The following is a 22,851-nucleotide window of genomic DNA, read 5'->3' on the forward strand; positions in this document are numbered from 1 at the left end:
CCCCCCCCCCTCCTCCTCCTCCTCCGGTGCTAACGGGCAGCGGGCTCCATCTAATCGCTGGCTGCTGGAGCTGCCAGCAGACGCTGCTGTGCTCATCGCATCCCCAGACATGTGTCCTACATGCAGCAGCCTCGTTGCCATGACGAACGAGTCAGGCCGAGGCAGCGGAACGTGGACGCGAGCGCCGCCTCGCTCTGATCCGATCGCAGACGGACAAGTGAAGCGATGGAACGCTGCTGCCGTTCGCTTCGCTGTCGGCTCGTTTCAGCGTCAGATGAAACAAGAGGAGAAACGCTGAGGTAAAGAGTTTATGGAGAAACTGAGTGCTGGTGGTTCCATGAGTCCTGTGTCCCAGCGTTTGACAGTGACTCAGAGCTCAGCAACAAGTCAGGCTGCGATCGGAGCTGGAGACGCGTCAGAACGTGGAGTCACGGTCGACCGGATCAGCACCAACACCAGACGACACCAGGTCCTCCCAACGCGGGCCTCACGTCCACGATGACCCACAACCCACAACTGTGCTGAAGTGGCTTTAATCAGAGAAGCAGATACACTATTATCTGAGACTCATCCTGCTAAATACAAGCAGCAGCGCCAACAGTGTGAGGAAGGGCCGTGTTCTTCTCATGCACCCCCCCCCCCCCCCCCCCCCCCAGCCCCCCCCCAGCACCCCCTACCTGCAGCCCCTCGATGGCCAGGCGCAGCATGCTGGGCGTCAGCTTGGACGCCTGCTTGAAGGTGAAGTTGCTCCAGTCGATGATGAGGATGAAGCCGTTGACCTGCAGCTCCGGGTCCTCGATCATGGACTCCAGCGACAGGAGGATGGCCCTCAGGATGTCCACGAAGGTGTACCTGAGGAGAGGAGCACGTCATGACTGGGCAGCGGCTCAGACGCCGCCTTTACATGGACACAATGACTTATTAATCAGATGAATTGGCTTCAGGCGTAAAGAGAGCTGCTGCTGCTGCTCTAACTGGTGTCACTGGTGTCACTGGTGTCGCTGGTTTGGACCCGTCCTACTCAGCAGTCACGGTTCCTGTCCTCGTTAGCTCACTGACACGGATCAGAACCAGAATCCTGCTATGACGCTAAAGAGGAATTAAAGGGAACTACGGACTCCAAAGCTGCATTTACGCTCAGAGGACAAAGGCTGAAGTCAAGCTTGCAGCCTGTTACATCACGCTTTGGTTGTTGAACAGGTGAGACGAGCTCATCTAGGTTTTCAAACACCGACTGGACCGAACCCTCTACTGAAGCTGAACAGAACCACTTCCTGTCTCTTTGACCGTTGCCTGGATACAAAAGCACTCAGTCACTGCAGACGAGGATTTGACTGTGACGTAACAGCAACAGGGAGCATTTATCTCCAACAGGAGGAGGAGGAGGAGGAGGAGGATGAAGGCCCGCGGGACCTTCAACCTTCAGTCATCAGAACTGTGAACGCTCAAAGCTCCAATCACGTGAAGAGTCAGTGAAGTTCCTCTTTACTGAGCGACAGGACGAAGCGCTGCTAGTTTTGGTCTGAGGCTGCTTTATTTACAGACAATGAACAGAAACAATGATGTAACGGACCGACACCTTCCTGCCGTGGTTCCTCTAACCCACTTCACTGGTCCAGTACCAGCCGCGACGCGACTGGACATTTCCTTTACATCAGCTTCTCAGTGTAAACAAAGCTTCATGGAGCTGAACAAACGGCACCATTAACCAGCTTCACTGGGTCCTAATGGCTTTTAAACGACCCGTTGTCTGGTTCTGTGTGTCTGATGAGGTCTCCTCGGCCTCTGCTTTACCTGCTCTGGTCCCAGTTGGCCGCGAACAGAACCAGTATCTTCCTGCCGTAGCGGTCCAGGTTGGAGAGCACGCCGGGGAAGCCGTCCTTCAGCGCCTGCTTGATGCCCGGGTCCGTGGCTTTCAGGTTCTTGAACATGTCCAGGTTCTGCTGGCGGTACTCGAAGTACTGGGCCAGCAGCCGGAACGCCTCGAAGTGGTTGAACTTCCGGGCCCGGAGGAAGCGGAGGATGAAGGCGTCGTCGGTCCGGAGGAAGCCGATGTCGGGCCGGGTGATGATCATGTCCCGGACCTCCTGGATGTCCTGGTGCAGCGTGTCCGGGTTCTCCTTCAGCTCCGCCTTGGCCTTCTCCAGGGTCTCTGGAGACAGACCCGCCTGCAGGTGAGTCATCCTTCGCTCGGAACCGCTGGAGCGACACAACCAGGCGTCTCCAGCAACAGGGTGAAGTGCGGGAAGTAGTCGGAGGGGTTTTTCTGCTCAGCGGCCGCTGTGTAGAAGCGGAACACGCGCTGCTGTGGGGAACACGATGCTCCTGTGATGCATTGTCGGGAAGTGGGACGTTCACTGCTGCGCACGGAACATTCAAGTCCACTAATTCAACTCAACGCACGCGTCGGGTCCCGAACCGGGCTTCAGGCGCTCCGTCCGACCTGCTGGTCGCAGCGGCCCGAGCGGCCGCTCGCCTCCATGTCGCAGCCGCTCTGCTCCGTCTCGCGCTTCCTGAGGCTCAGTGGCGACGACAGCATCACAGTCTCCTCGGCGTCGCTCGCGGCGGCGGCCAGGAAATGCGGCACGAGGCTGCGGCGCGCGCTAGATCAGCATCAGCACCATCAGCAGCGAGCCTCCGCCTCCGCCTTCGCCACGACCGAGGGAGCTGCTGGTGCCGCTGCTGGTGCCGCTGCTGGTGCCGCTGCTGGTGCCGCTCCGTCACCGCGTCAGCGTCACCGGTTCGGGGCTGTTTAATCACCGCCGCCGCTCGTCACCGCTGCCTCCATCAGCATCCAACGCCGAAATGACGCCGCCTTGACGAGGATGTGTCCAAAAGCAGGTGTCCCGCGAGGCTGTGGTCCCCTCCTGCCTCCGGTTTGTGGCTCGTGGGGAGGGGCGGGGCGGGGTGAGGGGGATTACCGTCTCCGCTCTCCCTCCTCCTCCTCCTCCTCCTCCTCCTCCTGATGCTGATGCTGCTGCCGTCTGTTCGCTGCTAAAAGTGAGTGACAGCATGAGAGGATGAGTCCTCTTTCTGGTCGACGTGTGGACGCCACCAGCGGGGGGCAGGGAGGAGGGGGAGGAGGGGGGAGGAGGGGGCGTGGAGCCGGAAAGGAAACAGATGCGGGGGAAGGAGAGAGAAAGTGGCAGCACAAGGGGCGAAGGTGGAGCTGTGAACGCAGAGGGAGTGAATGGAGGATGCTGAACCCTGGCAGCTGCTGCCTCTGCACCGGGCTGAAACCACCTGGACATAGGAGACATCAGCACTGACGTGGTTCCATCTTGTGGAGCATCGTGGAGGACGTGACGTGAACCCGGTCCTTTCTGTTCTCTGCTCCACTGTGGAGCTCAGGGTTTGAGCCACAGCGAAACCTGCATCACAGGCTGGAATCGGACCAGCAGCAGCCACTGGTTTCCAGTGCTCTGATCCACCTGCTTTGACTCTGTGGGTTCGGATCAGAGTCTCCAGACGAAGTAGAACAGAACCTCAGTCCGTATCAGGACTGATTGTTCCCCTCATTTCCAGCTGAATTAAACACAAAGCAAAGTGCTGCTGCTCCGCTGACTCGGGTCAGCGCTCAGTTGCTCATCACTGTTTTTTCACAAATAATCACATGATGAACATAAAAGCTGCCTGGGCACTGGATCAGGACAGAGTGTGGATAATCTGTGGGTGGGGGTTGGGACGGGCTGATGAAAGGAGGGGCTCAGGGAACGGGTCGGGTCCGGGGGGGTCGGGGGGAACCGCCCTCGGCTCTGATGCCGTGCGACGCTTCCAGTGAACTGGAATTAGCTCCGGTTCTCAATCAGCACTGAGCAGAACATCAGCCACTGCAACTGGACCTGTTTGAAGCAGGTTGGTTCTGAGTCTGTCCATCATGTTACAGGCCTCTAGAATGAATCGGCTCGTCCTTTATTAGACACGACTGCTGCTCCATTCGTTCTAGAGGATGCAGGAAGTGTTTATCGCATCAAAGACTTTTAAAAGTAACATGAATCACATCATAAGTTATTATTTAAAAGTCTCCAAGTGAACAAGCGGCAAGAAACCTGGAACTAAAGAGCTCACACCATCAAAACAACCAGAAGAATTCAGTTCAACTCTGATCTGACTCAATGAAAATGCGCAAAAAGAATCTGAAAATAAAAACAAGTGAAGTATCTGAAGCAGCAGCAGATCCAGACTCGGAGGACGACGGCGCCCTCTGCTGGACGCATGCGGGTCAGCGCCTCTTCCAGCAACAAGAGGGACAAACGGTTTGTAGATCAGATCACTGTCAAACCACCAGGCAGTAAACGGGAGGCTGCTTGTATGTTGTCATACTGGTATGATGACGTCACTATGGCAACCAGGCCAGAGGCTTCTCGGTGTTAAAGGCTGTCTTAAATGATTACAGAGCAGCTGCAGGTGAGTGTGGGCGGAGCCTCAGAGGGGAAGCTAGGAGCGTCCTGCCAAAATAAGAGCACTCAGGGCGAATGACGTCATCGAGGAGCAGAAAGGATGGAAAATCAGAGATGCACATGGCTGTGACGCCACAGAAACAGCAGGTGGCAGCACAGCGTCAGTGTCAGAGTTTCCTCCAACTCAAAGAGAAGGAGCCGTCATTGTCTGAGACAAACTGGCTTCTGAGCCCCACGTCTCCTCCCGGGTTCAGACCTGGAGCTCAGTGTGGATCAGGTGGAATAAAAGGGCTGCGACCTCTGCAGAGATCAAAGACATTAGACCTCAGCCCTGCTCCTCCTGCATGAAGCTCCCTGAGGACAAACCCAGTGACCCTGAAGGCAGCAGAGCGATGGGCCGGGGATGTTCAGCCTGACGGGCCCTGACAGAACCAGCAGTCCTGGTTCTGCTCATTAACTGGACGGGCCCTGACAGAACCAGCAGTCCTGGTTCTGCTCATTAACCGGACGGGCCCTGACAGAACCAGCAGTCCTGGTTCTGATCGTTAACCAGAGGGGCCCTGATACAACCAGCAGTCCTGGTTCTGCTCGTTAACCAGAGGGGCCCTGACAGAACCAGCAGTCCTGGTTCTGCTCATTAACCAGAGGGGCCCTGACAGAACCAGCAGTCCTGGTTCTGCTCATTAACCCTGACAGAACCAGCAGTCCTGGTTCTGCTCGTTAACCGGACGGGCCCTGACAGAACCAGCAGTCCTGGTTCTGCTCATTAACCGGACGGGCCCTGACAGAACCAGCAGTCCTGGTTCTGATCGTTAACCAGAGGGGCCCTGACAGAACCAGCAGTCCTGGTTCTGCTCGTTAACCGGACGGGCCCTGACGCAACCAGCAGTCCTGGTTCTGCTCGTTAACCGGAACATGGACCGGCCCAGACTTCCTTCATCACCTGTTTTCATTTCAGAACAGGAAACGAACCGTGTCGTGCTCTTGGCCGTTGCTGCTTCAGCGTCTCACACACGCTGGGAGCAGTGAGGCTGAGGCCTTTGTTGCTCCGCGGTCCATTCACAGATTCCTCAGCAGCTCCACAATCGCAGCTTTGTGCCTCCACACAATAGCGTTACTCCAGTGGGAAACGCGGCGCTCACGCTACGGCCTCGGCCTCTGATTGGACGCGGATCCAGGTCCTCGTAGTAAAACCACGCGCTGACCCGCAGCCAGAGACCCGGCTCTGCTGGTTCCGACAGATTCATTGAGCTGTGATGTCATAAACACATGATCAAGAAACACCATTCCATTCACGGTGCTTGTTTTTTTAATATTGCTCCACTTCCTGTGGGACTTATTCATGCTTGTTGCACCAGACGAGTCTCGATGCTTTAACTGTGTCACCAGTGGACATAAACGTACTTTTCCACTTTGCTACAGAATAGTTCTTGTCTTCGCCTCCTTTGCATATTATGGGGTGGACGCTGGCCCAGCTCGGCTCCATCACACAGCGAAGCTGATTGGCTGAGGGAGAACAGCCTATGTGGAGCCACACAAAGGAGCCATCAGGCTCAAAGAGGCTTAAAGGAAGTCTGAGCCTGGACCCCCACTGGACACACACACACACACACACACACACACACACACACACACACACACACACACACACACACACACACACACACACACACACACCGCAGGGCTTCTGTCTTTGTGAGGACACTCCCGTACATCATGCATTCCTCATCACTACACACACGAACCCTGAACCTGCCTGGAAATGTCCAAATGACCCAACAACAATGGAAAGACACACACACACACACACACACACACACACACACACACACACACACACACACACACACACACACACACACACACACACCCTCAGACTGATTGTTAGTGTCTCCATCACTGATGAAGGACTCCATTCATGCCGCTGACGAATTACTAGTGAAGCATGAGACTAAAGACCCCCCTCGTTCGCTCTCCCTCCATTATCGACTCTGTGGGACTTGGGTGTGAAGGAATATCACACGGGGGAGCAGCGCGATGAAAGAGGCTTTATGTGGAGTTATGTGGATAGGCTTTATGTGGAGTTATGTGGATAAACATAAGTAACTGATGGTCGGTCAGTGATGAGTCAACACAAAGCTGAGCTTCAGCCTCACACCTGATACTGACGTTCGGTCTCATTCCTGCATCCAAGCAGTCGACCGACAGCACAAAGCCTCTGCTCCAGACGAGGTCTGTTCCAAACACAGATTAGTGGAGGTTGAGGAGGAGGGAGGTCGTCCACGGTCACGGACCCCTGCTGAGAGATCAGCTGCTTTAATGCAACCAACCCGAGGAGCCGCGAGAACCGCTCTGAAGCTGCAGCAGCTGCAGAAGGAACCAAACGCCTGCTCCTGCTCAGCAGAAGCACCGTCCCTCATCCTGAGGAGCCACTCAGGCTTTCTGTCCACTGTTAAACTCCTCACGCGTTTACTTGAATCATCTGGGGCTTCACTCTGGAAGGTTCTCAGCAGCCGAGTGAGCTGAGCCGCAGACCTCACCCTCATCCAAACACACAGCTTTATTTGCTGTATCTAATTGGCAGGTCAGCGGTTCAACCATGGCCTCCAGGCTGATCTCAGAGGTGGATTCAGAGGACTGGGAGCCTTTCTGCCGTTACCGTGGCGATGCATCACCATGCTGGCCACCAACCCCGTCTCCACGGTTACGTTGTGTCGGGCACCGGCTGAGGCCAAGCCTGAGGAGAATAATAAGGACGGAGGGGGAACGAGGGGGAAAACGCTGAGGAACACACACAAAGTAGAGATTCAGTCCTGGAGCTTCTCTGAGGCAGCGAAACGTTACACAACGTCCACGTTTCTGTGTTTGGATCCTGGTGACACAGTTACAAAAAGCTTCAGGACGAGAGTAGCCAACATTTGGAGACAAAGGGACAAAGAGGAGGTGGTGGTGGTGTGTGTGTGTGGGGGGGGGGGGTGATAAAGGAAGAGGAGTTTCTGGAAGAGGGTGGGGTGAGGGTGGGAGGGGTGAGAAGGGGGTGTGAGGGGGGAGGCAGACTGAGCGGGTCAGACGAGGTCAGTCTGCAGCAGCCTGTAGGAGTGAAGGCTCTGCTACACGCAGCACGCGGCTGCAAACAGCAGCTTAATCTGGCGCTACAGACGACTTCACCAGACTTCAGCTTCTCCCTTCACGTTTTATTTTGATGCTGCGGCTCCAATCGCATGAAACAGAACAGTATCAAACCCCAACAATCATATTTCCATGCTTTACAGTTTTGATTGATGGCTCTGAGGCAAAGCAGACTTTAAAAACACACACGTACATTAAAAAGTGACAGATGAAGTCATAAAGTGCAACGTCACAGTAAAAGTCAACTTAACAAATGAAAGACGAGGAAATCCCAGAAGAAGCAGCAGCACAGCAGGAACCAGAACCGGTTACACAATTAATACAATCATACAGTACGTGGATCAACACACTAATCAGGCAGCTGTGTGTCCAACCAAATCATGAGACCCTCAAACGCCTTGATCATCCTCGATAAACAAGTGGAATCATCACAAGGAGTCGTGATCAGAGCTGAGAGAAACCCGCTCGCCGCTCTGAGACGCACTTGGAGTAGGACGGCCGGTCCATGTGGAGCACGGCGCACACCTGCCGCAGCTGACACTCGCCCTCACACGTGATGCTGCGGTCGTAGTCCACCATGTAGTGGCTGAAGTACGTGGGGAAGGTTCTGGAGCGGGGCCGGCAGCAGGCTCAGGCCCAGCTGCAGCAGGCTGCGTGGCTGCAGGTCCGTCAGCCCGAAGGCCTCGCTCATGACGTACTCCAGCCTCCAGTCAGACCTTTGTTTCTGGTTGGCTTCCGTCAGGTTCAAGAAGTACTGCCAGACGTCCTTCAGAGCAGAGAGGACGCGGGACTCAGTGCCAGCGGCCGCTTTGTGTGAGCGGCGCCGTGATTAATCACTCAAAGTCACGCTTGTCTAATCTGTGACCACGCGTTCTTCACATCAACCTCATGCAGAGGAACCTACCCTCAGCGAGTAGTCTCCGGTGTGGTACCAGTAGGTTCTGAAGGCCGGGTTGTTGGAATACGCCTCCAGAACGTTCCTGATGGGCGTCACCGCCGGGGCCACGAACGCCGAGCTCACCGCTTCACCTGCAAAGCAAAGCGAACGGGCTCAGCCGCTTCTGTGACCCAGCGCGCGCTCCGGACCCGTCCCGTCCCGTCGCACCTCGCCGGTCCAGCAGCACCATGACGCTGTCGCGGTGCGTGTGGCCGTAGAACTGCCCCGCGATCACGTGGCTGTAGCGCCTGAAGACGGAGACCAGCCGCTCGTTGGCGCCGGCCCTCATGGCGGTGGTGCCGCTGGCGAACGGCAGGAAGCCCACGGGAACGTGGGCGATGATGTAAACCTGCGGCACAAGGGTCCCGGTGAACAGAGCAGCGCTGACCAGAGCAGCGGTCTACGCGCAATGACCTGGACCTTCTCCTGGTTCCGAGCCGCGTCCTGCAGAGTCGCCTCCAGCCACTTGAACTGTCCAGCCGGGTCCGTCGCGTTCCTGGTGGCGCGGTTGGGCCCGTAGTACAGGATGGTGTTGAGACTCAGGATGCGCAGGCCGGGCCGGGCCAGCTGCGAGTAGAAGCCTCCTACAGGAGCGGAGCGGAGCGGCCCGTTACTGAACTGAACACGTGGAGTTTAATGTCACTCTGCAGAAACCACATTATCACTGCTCATGGCTGTTTGAGGCGATCACCTGTTTAATTACTGCTTCCAGACAATAAACACGTTACATAGTGACCGGCGCAGGAAGGAGTTTGACTCCTGTCTCATGTTCATTCTAATAATATTAAGTCTAATAGATTTGTATTATTTTATTATTACACGTGCTCCTTCCTCATTTGGACCTAAACTCTGCCTTCTGCAGCTCTGGAAGCTTCAGACCCGACGCGTTCCTCGCCAGCCGTTACCTCGCGACAGCGTGGACAGAGCTTCCGGCTGCAGCCACGGTTTCCACAGCTCAGCAGCAGCTTCGTACACGGCGTTGGTGGAATCGGGCATCTGGTCCTGCAACACAGACAAACCAGAAGTCCTCCGTCACCAGGACGCTGTCGGACTCACGGCTGCTGCTGAAACGCTACCTGGGGCCAGTAGTCGTGGTTCCCCAGCGCCGGGTAGACGGTGAGCTGGGGGAAGTGCTGCCTGAGGGTGTGCGTCATGTTAGCGATCACCTGCACCACCGCGTCCGTGGAGAGTTTGTCCACAGGGACGTGAGGGGGGCTGTCTCTGTGGGAGACGGGAGTAAATCTATTAAAGCAGAGCGGGCGCGAAGCTTCGCACGATCGTACGTCAGAGTTATAATAAAGCACGTGACTCCTGTTGTGACGACGTAAGAAAGAGGAACCTGTGCTACAGAACCCAACTACAACAGAGCTCAGCTAAACTGGGCCCAATCCTCCCCCAGGGAGTCCTTCAAAGCAGCGTAATTAATGCAGCGCTGAGGGAACTGAAGCTTGCAGCGTTCTATGTTCTGTCATGTCTTTTCCTTCAGAACACAGAGAACCGGCTGCACCTGAGTCCAGGTGAGGATCACGCTACAGAACTGTGATGACTGCGGCTCATTTGGCTGCTCAACCTCAAACCACAGGAAACAATAAAGCACAGAGCGGAGCTGTGGTTCTGGTCTCCAGCAGCAAGTGACACTTCTCACCTCGTGTCCTCCAGGATTCACAGTCCAACAGTAATGAAGCCTGGCGAGTGGCACCGGTCCTCAGACCCTGAAGCAGCAGAACCTGCCTGTCTTTGTCGCCTGATCACGGGTCGGGAGGAATTCAGCTGCGTCACGCTCCGGTCCGAACACCGGAATGAGGATGTGAAACTACCGCAAAGCCGCACATATTGTTCCTATGAGAGGCTGAACTCCCAGCGGTTCCACTGACCCGGTCCATATGATGAAGTCCTGCGGCTGCGTGAGCGCCGCCATGCTGGTGAAGGCGGACCGGATGAGGCTGAACGGAGAGTCGCACAGGAAGTCCCCGAACACGCCGGCGCCGGAGGCCGCCGCTCCTTTGGACGACAAGCAGACCGTGGTGGGATCCGGGCCCAGGTGGTAGCTGGGGTCCAGGTGGAGGTCGGTGATGTGCCAGAACCTGGCTGGACACGGAGGGGGAGGTCCAGTGAAACCCGAGCTCACTTTGGTTTAGGAACGTCCCATTTAAACTGGAAAATAACTTACTGACACAATGAAAGTTTAACACTTTAAATCACCATTTTAAAGTAGAACTAACACAAGTGAAAGGTCCAAAAGGAAAACTTGACACGTTCGTTAAAACCTATAGGAGGAGATGTTCCACAGCCTCAGCAGAACCTGCGGAACCAGCAGAACCAGGCTCGGCTCTGGTCTCACCTGTGCCCGGCGGCAGGTGGCTTCGGGTCGGTGCCGCCCAGAGCGGAGCCGCGGAGCAGCAGAGCAGCACGAACGTGTGGAGCTCCAGCATTTTACAGCGAGGTTCGGCAGAACCTGACAGAAGCTGCGTCTCAGCTACGGAACCCGACGGGTCAGTGTCCCGCTGTGAAAACAGGAAGTCCGCGGTCGGCGCGGTCACGTGACTTCCCTGTTTTGATGTTTGGGGGGCGGGGCTTAGGAAGACGGACGGTTCCTGGCAGGTAAATAAGAGCATTTACTGATGTATTAAACTAATGACACCAGCTTCACTTGAACGAATAAACTACGGAATAAAGATTAGACTTTTAATAAGCAGCGTGTCATTAACTCCTGCTGTCAATGAATTTCCCCGCTGTGGGACTAATAAATGCATTCTATTCTATTCTGTCATTAGTATTTTTACTTGAATTTGTAGTACTTTTACCAGTGTGCTCATACTTTTACTACTGCACTGATTTGACCTACAACTAATGAAAGCAGATGAAGCCGGTTTTCTGTGAGGAGGTAATAACAGCTTCGCTTTGGGACAGACGATAAAGTCTGATCCATGAATGTTACACAAGAAACGGTGTAATTAAAAACCTTCTACGCAGCCACTGAGCAACAGGGTTCAGTTGGTTTCTCATGTTTCAGGCTGTTCTGTTCTATGCAGGTCAGAGGTCAGAGGTCAGCGTCCAGCCCAAACCTTCATTCATCCAGATTATGTGACGGAGCTTTTACAACAAACTCATGAGACACGAACGTTCACTGTTTCTTTATTTCATGTTTCACACAGGCTTGTAAAGACGTATTCATATAAAAACCTTAGAAAATGTGCAGCCTGAGGCCGTTTACATGAGGAGCACAACCAACAGTCTGTCAATGTTTATAAAATCAGGAGCAGCCGATGTGGAGGACGTGCGTCTGGGACTCACGCCTTCTCGTACGTTCGCACCGCGTGGACGTCCTCAAAGGTCAAATTCTGCAGCGGCGACAAAAAGACAGGTTCAAAGCTTTAATTCAGTGAATCCGAACGCTTCAACGGGACGTTAATCAGCGTCAGCGGCGTCTCACCATGATCAACTTCCCGTCCTTGATTTCCCGGACGAACTTGGTCTCTTTGCCGTCCCACTTCTGGACGTGGACCAGCTTGTCTCCATCCAGACTCACTGTGGACTGAGCGCCATGCGTTACGATGCGTCGCATCCTCGGTCCAACTGCTTTTTAACGACTTCCACTTACTTTGCAGCTCCTGTCGTCCGCCGTGCTCTCGTCGAACTCCTCTCCCAGCTTGAAGGAGATCTCTGTGTTCTTGAAGGTGCTCTGGGTGCGGATCAGCACCTTGTCGCCCTCCTGGCTGATGATCACGGTGGGCTTGGTCACGTTCCCCACCTGCCGGGTGGCGAAGCCCACGCCTGCAGGTCAAACACAGCGGCTCAGCTCCCGCGTTCAAGCTCTGTGCATCTCTGTTATCAGCTGTTACTCACCCAGCGCTTTCATGTACTCGTCGAAGTTCTCACTGTCGACCAGTTTCCAAGTGGCACAGAAGGCGTCGACCATGGTGAAGGCTGGAGAGGCGGTGATGTCCAGACACACTGAGCGGCTGCAGCTCCTCCAGCTCCTCTCCTGCCTTAATATGCTGCCTCATTACTATGCGAGCAGGGGGAGGAGCCCGGCGTCTGATTGGCTCAGGAGATCTGCTCTGGCCCCTGATTGGGTCTTTGAACTGGGTCACGGTCTGATGGAGGAATAATGGAGAAATTGGCCCATTTGTGGGTTTAATGATGTGATTAGTCTCATTCATGGGAGGTTCAGCAGTGACATTATTAATATTCATTCATTTAAGTGGCTTTAGAACCAACTCACACCTTTTCTCTAAATGTGTCTCCAGCAGCTGCAGGTTTGGGTTCTGGGTTAATGTTCTAGCTCGTGTTCTGTCACACAGGCTTTGAAGCAGCGTGTCTGGCAGCCCTTTGTTCTGAACATTACCACAGTTTACTCATGGTCCACACACTAATTACTGCAGCTCCACGTCTGTGTGAGGACACATCTGCTCACCTCATAAAGTGACTGATGAGGATGAGATGCTGTAGTTCCACCTCATGGTCACAGACGCTGGTCTGACTTCATTCTGAATCTAATAATTCCAAACCTTTTCAAATTTGTAAAATATATATCCAGTGTTTGAACTGAAGGAAGTTGTTGCTGTAAATGGTGTAAACTGTTTTATGTGAGATGATGGATGTTTTGCCCAGTTCACTGGTAGCAGCTGTAGTTTCAGTTCTCATCGACCCGATGAAGCATCAGAAGCTTCTTTCAGGCATTAGCTACGGTGATGCGGTGAGTGATGACGTCATCTCTGAGGCCGGCGTAAATGATGTGGCGCCACCATCTGGTGAGAGGATGAAACGCTGCTGTCATCAGGTCTGATGAACAGAGACTCAGTAGAGGAGGTTCTGCTTCTTGCGCATTTATAGCTTAATTGAAAGTTATTTAGTTATTTATTGTGATGAACTTGTCCTGAACACATTAAAGAAATCTATGATTATGAATAGATTGATCCAAGATGTGAAGACGTCTGCTCACAACGACAAAGTCTGTACTTCTTCTGATGCTTTATTAGCGCTGTACGTTTAAGCAAATACACTGATATACATGAAAATGATAATAAAACAAAACCAAGAGCAGGAAACAAGTCAAATGTCTCGTACAGAGTTTGAGATTAAAGGAACTCATGACACTGGAACTGATCTGAAGACGTCACAGTCTCTACTTTCCCACCGACAATTTATTTGCTCAGCCTCAGAAAGAAGAGGTTTCATGCTAATGATCAGATGTAAAATAAGGCCTAGTGTACGACTGACATCATGGGGGCATCAGATAAGACCTGTTCACAGGCAGCGAAGAGGAAGAGGAGGAGGAGGAGGGGGTGTCAGTGGTTTCTATATGCAGCCAGGCTGTGGATGGTGTGAATGTGAGCAAAGCTGCACCAGGTTTAGAGGCGTTGGCTGAATCTGGTTCTGTGGAAGCTCACACAGTAAAAACACCACAGCATGCGAGTGGAACGGAGGTCCTCAGGGACCAGGACTGGGTCCCTGATTGATTAGAATCAGTGTATTATCGTTTGGCAACTAGGTTAAGCCAGAAACAGCACAATTAGACAACACCTGCACTAATAAACCTGTAATAATAAGCTGGACCCTCGTGAGCTCACAATAACAAACTCTCATGGTTGGTTGATGGTAGCGTAGAGGAGGCTGGGATCAGTGGAGCAGGAAGCGTAGGTCACAGCATCATCATCATCATCATCATCAGCTCGTTTACCCTGAAGGGAAACGTCATTAATCACAAGTCAGAGAATAAACAGTGACTGACAGACAGGAATCAGAACAATTAATGACTTAATGACTGTGGAGAGAAATGTAATAACTGGACTGAAAGCACTTCTTAGTTCAGTACCTTAGCTCCTACCCGGGCTTTAGATCGGAGCTTCCTGCTGTAGCGGATGGAGGCGTAATGAACTCCACCCTCAGGATCAACCTACACACAGAGACATGGGTTCAGAGCGCGTCCACTGAACTGACTTAAATGAGACTCAGCTCCAACTGAGCAGAAGGACTAACGTGACAGAAATGAACAAAACGGAGTCACTGCTCAACAAAGGTTTTAGTTCCTGAAAGTTAGATTCAGTGGTTGTGTTGGTTCAAACTCACCGCGTTTCTCATCAGTTTGTGTTTTGTTTCCTAAACAGACAAAAAAGAATTGAATGCTACTGTTGAAGTGAAAATCTGGGTTTTAAACGTTTAAACGTTTTCTCACCTTTACGTTTCTTCCACACAATGATGACGACAACGGTAAACAGAAATGCTGCTACACAAACAGCCACAATAATGAACCAGTGAGACTGATCTGATGAGAGAATTTAACCTCATGAGCAACAACAATGAGAAACACACAGACGAACACCAGCTTAGACAGAAAACTGATGAATGCTGCACCATTAAATGCACAGACGCAGTAGATACAGAACCTGTGTGAGGGTCTGGGTCGGTGCTGGTTGTTGTTGTTGTTGTTGTTGTTGTTGTTGTTGTTGTTGTTGTTGTTGTTGTTGCTGTTGGTGGTGTTGGTGTTGGTGGTGGTGGTGTTGTTGTTGTTGTTGTTGTTGTTGGTGTTGTTGTTGTTGTTGGTGTTGTTGGTGTTGTTGTTGGTGTTGGTGTTGGTGTTGGTGGTGGTTTAGTAGCGCTGGTGGAGGAGACCACGTCTGAGGGTTCTGGAGGTGAAGGTGTTGGTTCAGTAGCAGTCGCTGATCGTCTGAAGGGAAACGTCTCCTTCCTCCCCTCATCATCGGTCACTTCACACGTCAGTGAGTCTGAAAGCGTCTGAAGCTGAGATGTGGTGAACGTCACAGTAGCAGAACAGTCACTCTGTGACTGTGTGTTAGTTTTCAGCCACTTCACTGTGTGTCTGCATGGACCATATCTCTGCACAAAGCAGCTTAAAGTCACCTCATCTGTGTTCTGATGTTCAGAGTCTGGAGACGATGATTGAGACACAAAGACAAGAGTGAAATGAACTTCACTGGTTCAGAATTATTAGAACGGTTCAGTTCATTGATGTAAATACTCACTGGAAACAACAGACAAGTCAACGTTAGCATCTCCACCTATTTGTTCTGATCCATCAAACTGTCTGCAGGTGTAAAGACCTTCATCCTGATGTGTGACCTTCTCTACAACCAGAGAACATTTCTCTTTGACTCTCAGTCTGACTGGTTTAGATGCAGCTGCTTCATTAATCTTTCCATATTCAAACAGTGGAACTACTGATGAACGTCCTAATCCACTGAACAGCCACGTAGTTTTGTCACATTGATCATGATCATAGATCACGTTCCCACAGGGTAAAGTGACGTCATCTCCAGGTCTCACAGTGAAGCGGTAAAACTGTCCAGTTACTGTTAAGACAAAGACAGAGAGGAATGAATGTGATGTCACCTCCATAGTCTGAGTCTTCATGTGTTTGTAGTCCAACGTTAGAGCCCAGTTCAACCTGAGCTTCATTCACTGCTGGAGCAGAACCAACAGGAAGCTGCAGGTTGGAGCAGGTCTGATGGACGCTGCTGTGACAGCAGTCATTCATCATCATAATAAACACAGACACTGATCCATCAGCACAAACGTGATGATAAAGGGAAAATACTCACTGGAAACAACAGAGAGAGACACAGAGTCTCCTCCTAGACGTCGTCCTGATGCATCAAACTGTCTGCAGACGTAACGACCCACATCCTGAACTAAGACCTGCTTTATGACCAGAGAACATTTCTCTGTGAGCCTCAGTCTGTTTGATTTAGATTTGGCTGCTTCATGAATCTTCCCATGTTCAAACAATGCAACTGTTGATGAACCACTCCTCATCCAGGTGATTCCATCACACTGATCTTGATGTTTTAACCCGTTTCCACAGGTTAAAGTGGCGCCATCTCTTTCTCTGACAGTGACGTGTTGATACTGTCCTGATGACAACGATGATGATGACGATGATGATGATGATGATGATGATGATGATGATGATGATGATGAACAGACAGAAATGTTCATTTAGATCAGATCATTGTTTCTGCTCTTTCAGTCTCAGTTCTGAACTGATCTCTGTAACAGTAAACATCCTAACGTCTGTGTTAGAGGTGATTCTATGATTCTTACCTGTGACGTGAAGCATCAGAACCAGAACTAAAGACGCTTGAATCCATCTGAGTTCAACCATCCTGCTTCTCGTCTCTTCTTCAACGTCTGACAGACTCAGTGAAGTCGTTTCCTCTCATTGACCAGTTGAGGTGTCGCTTCCTCTAAACGTAAACTTTTCGTTTCTTAAAAACATGAAGTTAAACATTCAGGTGTTAACCACACGTCCGTTTTATGTGATGATATCAGCTTCTTAGTTTAACGTTTCCACTCAGCTCACACGCAAACATGTGTTTGTAGCTATAATGAGAACTGATCTCAGATCAGTAACTTGACTTAACTTCTCTCCCTCCACACAGTTGATGTGATGTCAAACGTCATCGAGCCTCTTTGTTTTCTGATAAACAGTAAATAAACGTTTTGCTGTTTGTTTCCTATCGTCACCATCACGTGTTGAAGTATTTTATTTTTTCCTGGAGTTAAAACGTTACATCTTTAATAAAATGAAGAGTTGAGAGAACAGAAAAAAAAAATATTTGATGAAGTCATTTAGAGGAAGCGACGCCTCAACTGGTCAATGAGAGGAAACGACTTCACTGAGTCTGTCAGACGTTGAAGAAGAGACGAGAAGCAGGATGGTTGAACTCAGATGGATTCAAGCGTCTTTAGTTCTGGTTCTGATGCTTCACGTCACAGGTAAGAATCCTAGAATCACCTCTAACACAGACGTTAGGATGTTTACTGTTACAGAGATCAGTTCAGAACTGAGACTGAAAGAGCAGAAACAACGATTTGATCTGAATGAACATTTCTGTCTGTTCATCATCATCATCATCATCATCATCATTGTCATCATCATCATCATCGTCGTCATCAGGACAGAATCTACACGTCACTGTCGGACAAAGAGATGACGTCACTTTAACCTGTGGAAACGGGTTAAAACATCTGGATCAGTGTGATGGAATCACCTGGATGAGGAGTGGTTCATCATCAGTTACATTGTTTGAACATCGGAAGATTCATGAAGCAGCCAAATCTAAATCAAACAGACTGAGGCTCACAGAGAAATGTTCTCTGGTCATAAAGCAGGTCTTAGTTCAGGATGTGGGTCGTTACGTCTGCAGACAGTTTGATGCATCAGGACGACGTCTAGGAGGAGACTCTGTGTTTCTCTCTGTTGTTTCCAGTGAGTATTTTCCCTTTATCTTCACGTTTGTGCTGATGGATCAGTGTCTGTGTTTATTATGATGATGAATGACTGCTGTCACAGCAGCGTCCATCAGACCTGCTCCAACCTGCAGCTTCCTGTTGGTTCTGCTCCAGCAGTGAATGAAGCTCAGGTTGAACTGGGCTCTAACGTTGGACTACAAACACATGAAGACTCAGACTATGGAGGTGACATCACATTCATTCCTCTCTGTCTTTGTCTTAACAGTAACTGGACAGTTTTACCGCTTCACTGTGAGACCTGGAGACGACGTCACTTTACCCTGTGGGAACATGATCTATGATCAGCATCAATGTGACAAAACTACGTGGCTGTTCAGTGAATCAGGACGTTCATCAGCAGTTTCACTGTTTGAACATGGAAAGATTAAAGAAGCAGCTGCATCTAAACCAGTCAGACTGAGAGTCACAGACAAATGTTCTCTGGTTGTAGAGAAGGTCACACATCAGCATGAAGGTCTTTACGTCTGCAGACAGTTTGATGGATCAGAACAAATAGGTGGAGATGCTCACGTTGACTTGTCTGTTGTTTCTAGTGAGTATTTACATCAATGAACTGAACCGTTCTAATAATTCTGAACCAGTGAAGTTCATTTCACTCTTGTCTTTGTGTCTCAATCATCGTCTCCAGACTCTGAACATCAGAACACAGATGAGGTGACTTTACGCTGCTTTGTGCAGAGATATGGTCCATGCAGACACACAGTGAAGTGGCTGAAAACTAACACACAGTCACAGAGTGACTGTTCTGCTACTGTGACGTTCACCACATCTCAGCTTCAGACGCTTTCAGACTCACTGACGTGTGAAGTGACCGATGATGAGGGGAGGAAGGAGACGTTTCCCTTCAGACGATCAGCGACTGCTACTGAACCAACACCTCCAGAACCCTCAGACGTGGTCTCCTCCACCAGCAGACGTGACCCAACCAAACCACAGGGTACTGACCATCTCACTGGTCACACGCTTTGTTGCTTAGTGTCACTGTTGACTTGGCTTCATGTCGCTGTTGTTCAGGCGACACAACAGGAACCAAAGCATCAGCAGAGACAACCAGCACCGACCCAGACCCTCACACAGGTTCTGTATCACATTTACTTCTGTCAGTGGGTTTTCAGAGCTTTGAGCTGTTTGTGTTTCGTTGCATCAGGTCTTAGTGTAGCTTAGTTGGAGACGTCTGCTGACTCATCAGAACCAGCACAGACCTGCAGAACCGAGGCTCAGCTCCTCAGTCCATGTGTCCAGAGACCAGCTGCAGGTCATGAGCTTGGACTGAACCACAGTCGCCTGCAGTGAGACGCTGCCGAGCAGCTTCTGTCACATCGGGCACAGACGGCACCAGAACCAGGATTTGTTCTGGCTCCTGAACACTGGAGCTGGAACAGAACATTTGAACACGTGCTTCATTGTTTGCAGGTTTCCCTCATGTGCTGAGGTCCATCATGGTGTCTGTGGCTTTAGCAGCGCTGATCATTTCTGTTGTTACCGTCAACATGTGGACGAGAACTAAGGGTCAGAACATTCACAGGAACATTTGTGCTGTTATTGGTTCTACTGACGCTGAACTGGACCCGATTTGTCTTTGTCTCATCAGGAAACAAGAAGCAGATGGAAAAAATCTGTGTAAGTTTAAGGTCTACGACCAGTTACAGAGTCCATGACCTGGTCTGACTTCTGATCAACAAATGACACATTATCAAATAAAAGAATGAATCAGTGCAGAATGAAATCAGGCTGATGTAATGGAAAAATTGTACTTTAATGCTTTTGTGTTCATTTCTGACTCTGTATAGTGACCATGCATTCTGTACTTGTTGATTAGACCCAGAACTGAACATTCTCAGACAGACAATCTATCTCCCTCTCAAGGTGACCGATTGTTCATGGCCTGAGTCTGCCTTTCAACCCTGGGCTCTGGCTCCTTTCTGTCTGATGCCTCACCAGACCCAAGGCTGTAACCTTGTGTATTCCCTGTGTAATATGAACATCTTCACCAACAGTGTGATAAGGAGATTCCACCAGGTCCAGGGAAAAAGGTTAAAAGGCAGAAGCAACTTGAGGATCGTGGGCTCTTTGCATCACACCTCCGTGGTGTGTGCACTGATCTCCCCAGCTGGTTTTCTTTTCTTTTTGATTTGCTTTCCCCATTACTTTTATTTTCTTTATTATTTCAATAAATCGCACAAAAGGACAACTCTCTCATCTGCTTCTTTATGGAAAATTTCCACCACAGCTGATCTGAGTCTGAATGAAGCCGACAACAGTTCAGTTCAACCACAGACTGAAGCTCAGCTTGTTGTTTTCCAGGTGTGTGATGACGATGAAGTGAACTATGAGAACGACGGAGATGAACAGAGTTTATTCAACATTACCCAAGAACGGCAGGCAAAACAGAAGTCGGGCAGGCAGTAGTCAAAAACCGAGGGTCACGGTATCCAGGCAGAGGTACAGGCAGGGACAAGGCAAGCGCAGTCAGGGCAGGCACGAGTCAAAGCAAAACCAGAACACTTACATGGATACAAACGGTGGATCCGACAACTGAGCACACAACAAACAACGAACTGACAGAGAACAAAGGGACGTGCAGGTGCTTAAATGCAGGGAGGTGATTGATGATGAGACACAGCTGGTGATGACATGACAGGAGACAAAGGTGAACTAGGCAAGACAGGACAGAAGCGGAAGTGCATGAAAATGAAACAGGAAGTAAACACATGACTAAGTGAACCAAACTGAAGCAGACAGGAACCAAGACCGGGAACAGCAAAATAAGACAGGAAATGAACATGACAAACCAGAAAACACAGAAACAGCCCAGGTTCATGACAACAGCGAGAAGGGTGTGGGTACGATTCCCAGGGCGGGACTGCCTTTCTGTGGAGTTTGCATGTTCTCCCCCTGTTCTCGTGGGTTCTCCGGCTTCCTCACACAGTACAAAGACGTCAAAAAAGCGATTAGGTCAACTGGCTTCTCTCCATTGCCCGTAGGTGTGTGTGTGAATGGTTGTTTGTCTCACTGTGGCTCTGACCTGTTCAGGATGTTTTCCGCCTCCTCCCCTCAGCAATCTGGGAAAGGCTCCAGCGACTCCGAACGGGAAAAGCACTAGAAAATAAATAAATTTTTCATACAGTTTTAGCGAAATGCTGTTTTATCATTTTGGAACAATTTGTTACAAACTGGGGTGATGAGTGTTAAACAGACTCTGGAAGCAGAAGTGGAGGAGGAGCGAATAACTGCGCTCTCATTGGACGAGGGAAAGATGAGGATCTGCCTCTGTCTGCATGAACGACTCCATCACAACTGTACATTCAAGGCACAGGGCCGGAGCCACGGTGGGATTGAGCCACGCCAGCTAAGAACTAAAGGGATCTTAACTACAGGCTGAACTAAACTAAACAAGGCAGGGCTTAAAAGCTCAGACACCAGGGTTATGAGTAGCACCAGCTCTGGTGGAGAGGATCAACACTGGCAGCGCCGTTCAGGAGACACGCTGTCAACCAGCGGCCGTGCTCCCGGACCCCCACCCTTTACAGAGACTAGTCTCCACTCAGTCTAAATCATCACTGTTCCAGCTGTTACGACCCACGGCCGCCGACGGTAAGAGAAGCAACACAAATAAAACGCCCGGATGGTCAATCACTGTTTATTAGCACGCAGCAGGCAAAAACAAACAGCATGAAAGAACAGAATGGCTGCACAAATGCAAAGAAGAACGTAGACCCGAACAGTGTATCACTAACGAACAAAAGGCAAACTAAGAACGAGGTCAAAGAACCAACATAGACCCAAAACAGCATATCGCTAACAAATTAACAAAATAAAACAATCAATAAAACATGCTTTGATTTATTGAATCCATGACATTCATTTTTCAAACTGTGGCAGAAACGGAAATATTGTAAATATTACAGAAAATATCACAAAGCTAAAACAATGGAGTTTAGACTGTTTAAAGAACGTCTAATGTGTCTGAGGCTCTGCTGGAATAGTGATGATGAAAATAGTGCTTTCTGACAATCACACGTCGTTCAGAGAGGAGAGAGAGGCACGAGCGTCACCTCCAGGGGGTTCTGGTGGACGCTTCTCTGTTGTTGGGTCCAGTTCACTGGTCTTTCCTGATGGTTCTGCAGTTAAATAAGAGGGATCTGGTGAGAACGCGTGCTGTTACAGGGATGTGAGTGTGTTCTGTGTAAGTTCTGAGGTCATAGCTGTTATTAACGTGGCTCAACTCATTAATGACTCACTGGTGCTGAACCATCGCGTCTTCTCCCCGTTCATGTTCTGATCCACTGGACCGTCTGCAGGTGTAGAACCCGTGACCTCCTCTGCAACCAGAGAACAGCGCTCTGTGACCCTCAGTCTGTCTGAGCCACCGCCCGTGTTCACACAGCGCCGTCCTCGCGTGTCCTGAGCTAAACCACCAGTGACGCCTTCACAGTCGGCCTCGTCCTGCTTCACATTCGCACAACTTAAAGTCTGAGTCGTTCCGATCCTGACAGCGAGTGAGCGCCGTTCAGTCGATGCTGTCGAGTCAGCGAAAAAAGATCTGATCAAAAGATACCAGTTACAAATACTTGTGCTTTTAGTCTTTATTTACGTGTAGTTTCTTTATTAAATGTGAGTTCGATTCGTTCTTACCTGTTGAAGGAAGCATCGCGATCAGAAATAAAACCGTCTGCGTATGTGAATCCGTCCATCCGGATTCTGCCTCTTTCCTTCCATCTAAACGAGTCTGTGACGTGAGAGCCAACGCGGCCTTGACTCACCTCCTCTCCCTTTATTTCCTCTCCTTCGCTCGTGGGGCGTTCACTCAGCTCATATGTGTCTAAACTCTGGGTTCCAGCAAGATGACGGTGAATGGGCGCTGAAAGACAGAGAGCGACTGTGAACGCGCTTCAGGAGACGGAGGACGACGCCAACGCGTTCCCAGGACTCAGAGGAACCTCCACTAGAAGAGTTCTGGGAGACGTCGCTCTGGAACCTGAGCGGAGACGCAGTGATGCAGACGACAGGCTCCACTGGCTGAGCTTCCTCTGCTCTCACTCACTGTGGTCCTCAGCGTCAGTGACGTGTTACTGATTCATGAGCAAAGTCTGAAATCCGTTCAAAGTG

At 50.7% G+C, this 22,851-nt stretch overlaps 4 protein-coding genes across 4 annotated transcripts in view; 1 reads left to right on the forward strand and 3 right to left on the reverse strand.

The window, feature by feature from the left end:
• The window catches only part of clvs2 (clavesin 2), a 9,109-nt gene extending 6,100 nt beyond the window's left edge, over positions 1-3,009 (reverse strand). The window contains exons 1-2 of the mRNA XM_029141473.3: positions 1,795-3,009; positions 678-852 (exon numbers count right to left, since the gene is read on the reverse strand). Of these exons, the coding sequence (XP_028997306.1) occupies positions 678-852; positions 1,795-2,183 (564 nt within the window). The 5' untranslated portion in view covers positions 2,184-3,009. The remainder of the gene's footprint in view (positions 1-677; positions 853-1,794) is intronic.
• A 4,564-nt stretch (positions 3,010-7,573) lies between these two features.
• Positions 7,574-11,005, reverse strand: smpdl3a (sphingomyelin phosphodiesterase acid like 3A). Its single transcript, XM_029141585.2, is given in 9 exon segments — positions 7,574-8,141; positions 8,143-8,295; positions 8,434-8,558; positions 8,635-8,815; positions 8,887-9,050; positions 9,372-9,468; positions 9,543-9,687; positions 10,341-10,554; positions 10,808-11,005. Coding segments are annotated over 9 exon segments (1,338 nt in total). The 5' UTR covers positions 10,899-11,005; the 3' UTR covers positions 7,574-7,973.
• A 588-nt stretch (positions 11,006-11,593) lies between these two features.
• Positions 11,594-12,472, reverse strand: LOC114849842 (fatty acid-binding protein, brain). Its single transcript, XM_029141586.3, has 4 exons — positions 12,313-12,472; positions 12,068-12,240; positions 11,900-12,001; positions 11,594-11,807 (listed from the first exon to the last, which is right to left on the reverse strand). Exons 1-4 carry the CDS (start codon positions 12,383-12,385, stop codon positions 11,757-11,759), a joined length of 399 nt encoding a protein of 132 aa, XP_028997419.1. The 5' UTR covers positions 12,386-12,472; the 3' UTR covers positions 11,594-11,756.
• Positions 12,473-18,097: 5,625 nt separating this feature from the next.
• LOC121202039 (uncharacterized) lies at positions 18,098-20,040 on the forward strand. The gene is made up of 4 exons (XM_041069667.2): positions 18,098-18,132; positions 18,324-18,679; positions 18,757-18,819; positions 19,156-20,040. Exons 1-4 carry the CDS (start codon positions 18,098-18,100, stop codon positions 19,398-19,400), a joined length of 699 nt encoding a protein of 232 aa, XP_040925601.1. The 3' UTR covers positions 19,401-20,040.
• Positions 20,041-22,851: the final 2,811 nt, after the last annotated feature.

Source organism: Betta splendens, chromosome 24 (assembly GCF_900634795.4).
Source record: "Betta splendens chromosome 24, fBetSpl5.4, whole genome shotgun sequence".
NCBI classification, from domain to species: Eukaryota; Metazoa; Chordata; class Actinopteri; order Anabantiformes; family Osphronemidae; genus Betta; species Betta splendens.

What these genes read in the sequence shown, in the direction of transcription:
- LOC114849842 (XM_029141586.3), bottom strand. Translation starts at nt 12,385, where the DNA reads ATGGTCGACGCCTTCTGTGCCACTTGGAAACTGGTCGACAGTGAGAAC. An exon ending in CGAGTACATGAAAGCGCTGG is followed by an intron (nt 12,241 to 12,312) that starts GTGAGTAACAGC and finishes TTTGACCTGCAG; the next exon opens with GCGTGGGCTTCGCCACCCGG. An exon ending in CGGACGACAGGAGCTGCAAA is followed by an intron (nt 12,002 to 12,067) that starts GTAAGTGGAAGT and finishes CATGGCGCTCAG; the next exon opens with TCCACAGTGAGTCTGGATGG.
- LOC121202039 (XM_041069667.2), top strand. Translation starts at nt 18,098, where the DNA reads ATGGAAAGATTAAAGAAGCAGCTGCATCTAAACCA. An exon ending in AAGCAGCTGCATCTAAACCA is followed by an intron (nt 18,133 to 18,323) that starts GTCAGACTGAGA and finishes ATTCTGAACCAG; the next exon opens with TGAAGTTCATTTCACTCTTG. An exon ending in CGACCCAGACCCTCACACAG is followed by an intron (nt 18,820 to 19,155) that starts GTTCTGTATCAC and finishes CATTGTTTGCAG; the next exon opens with GTTTCCCTCATGTGCTGAGG.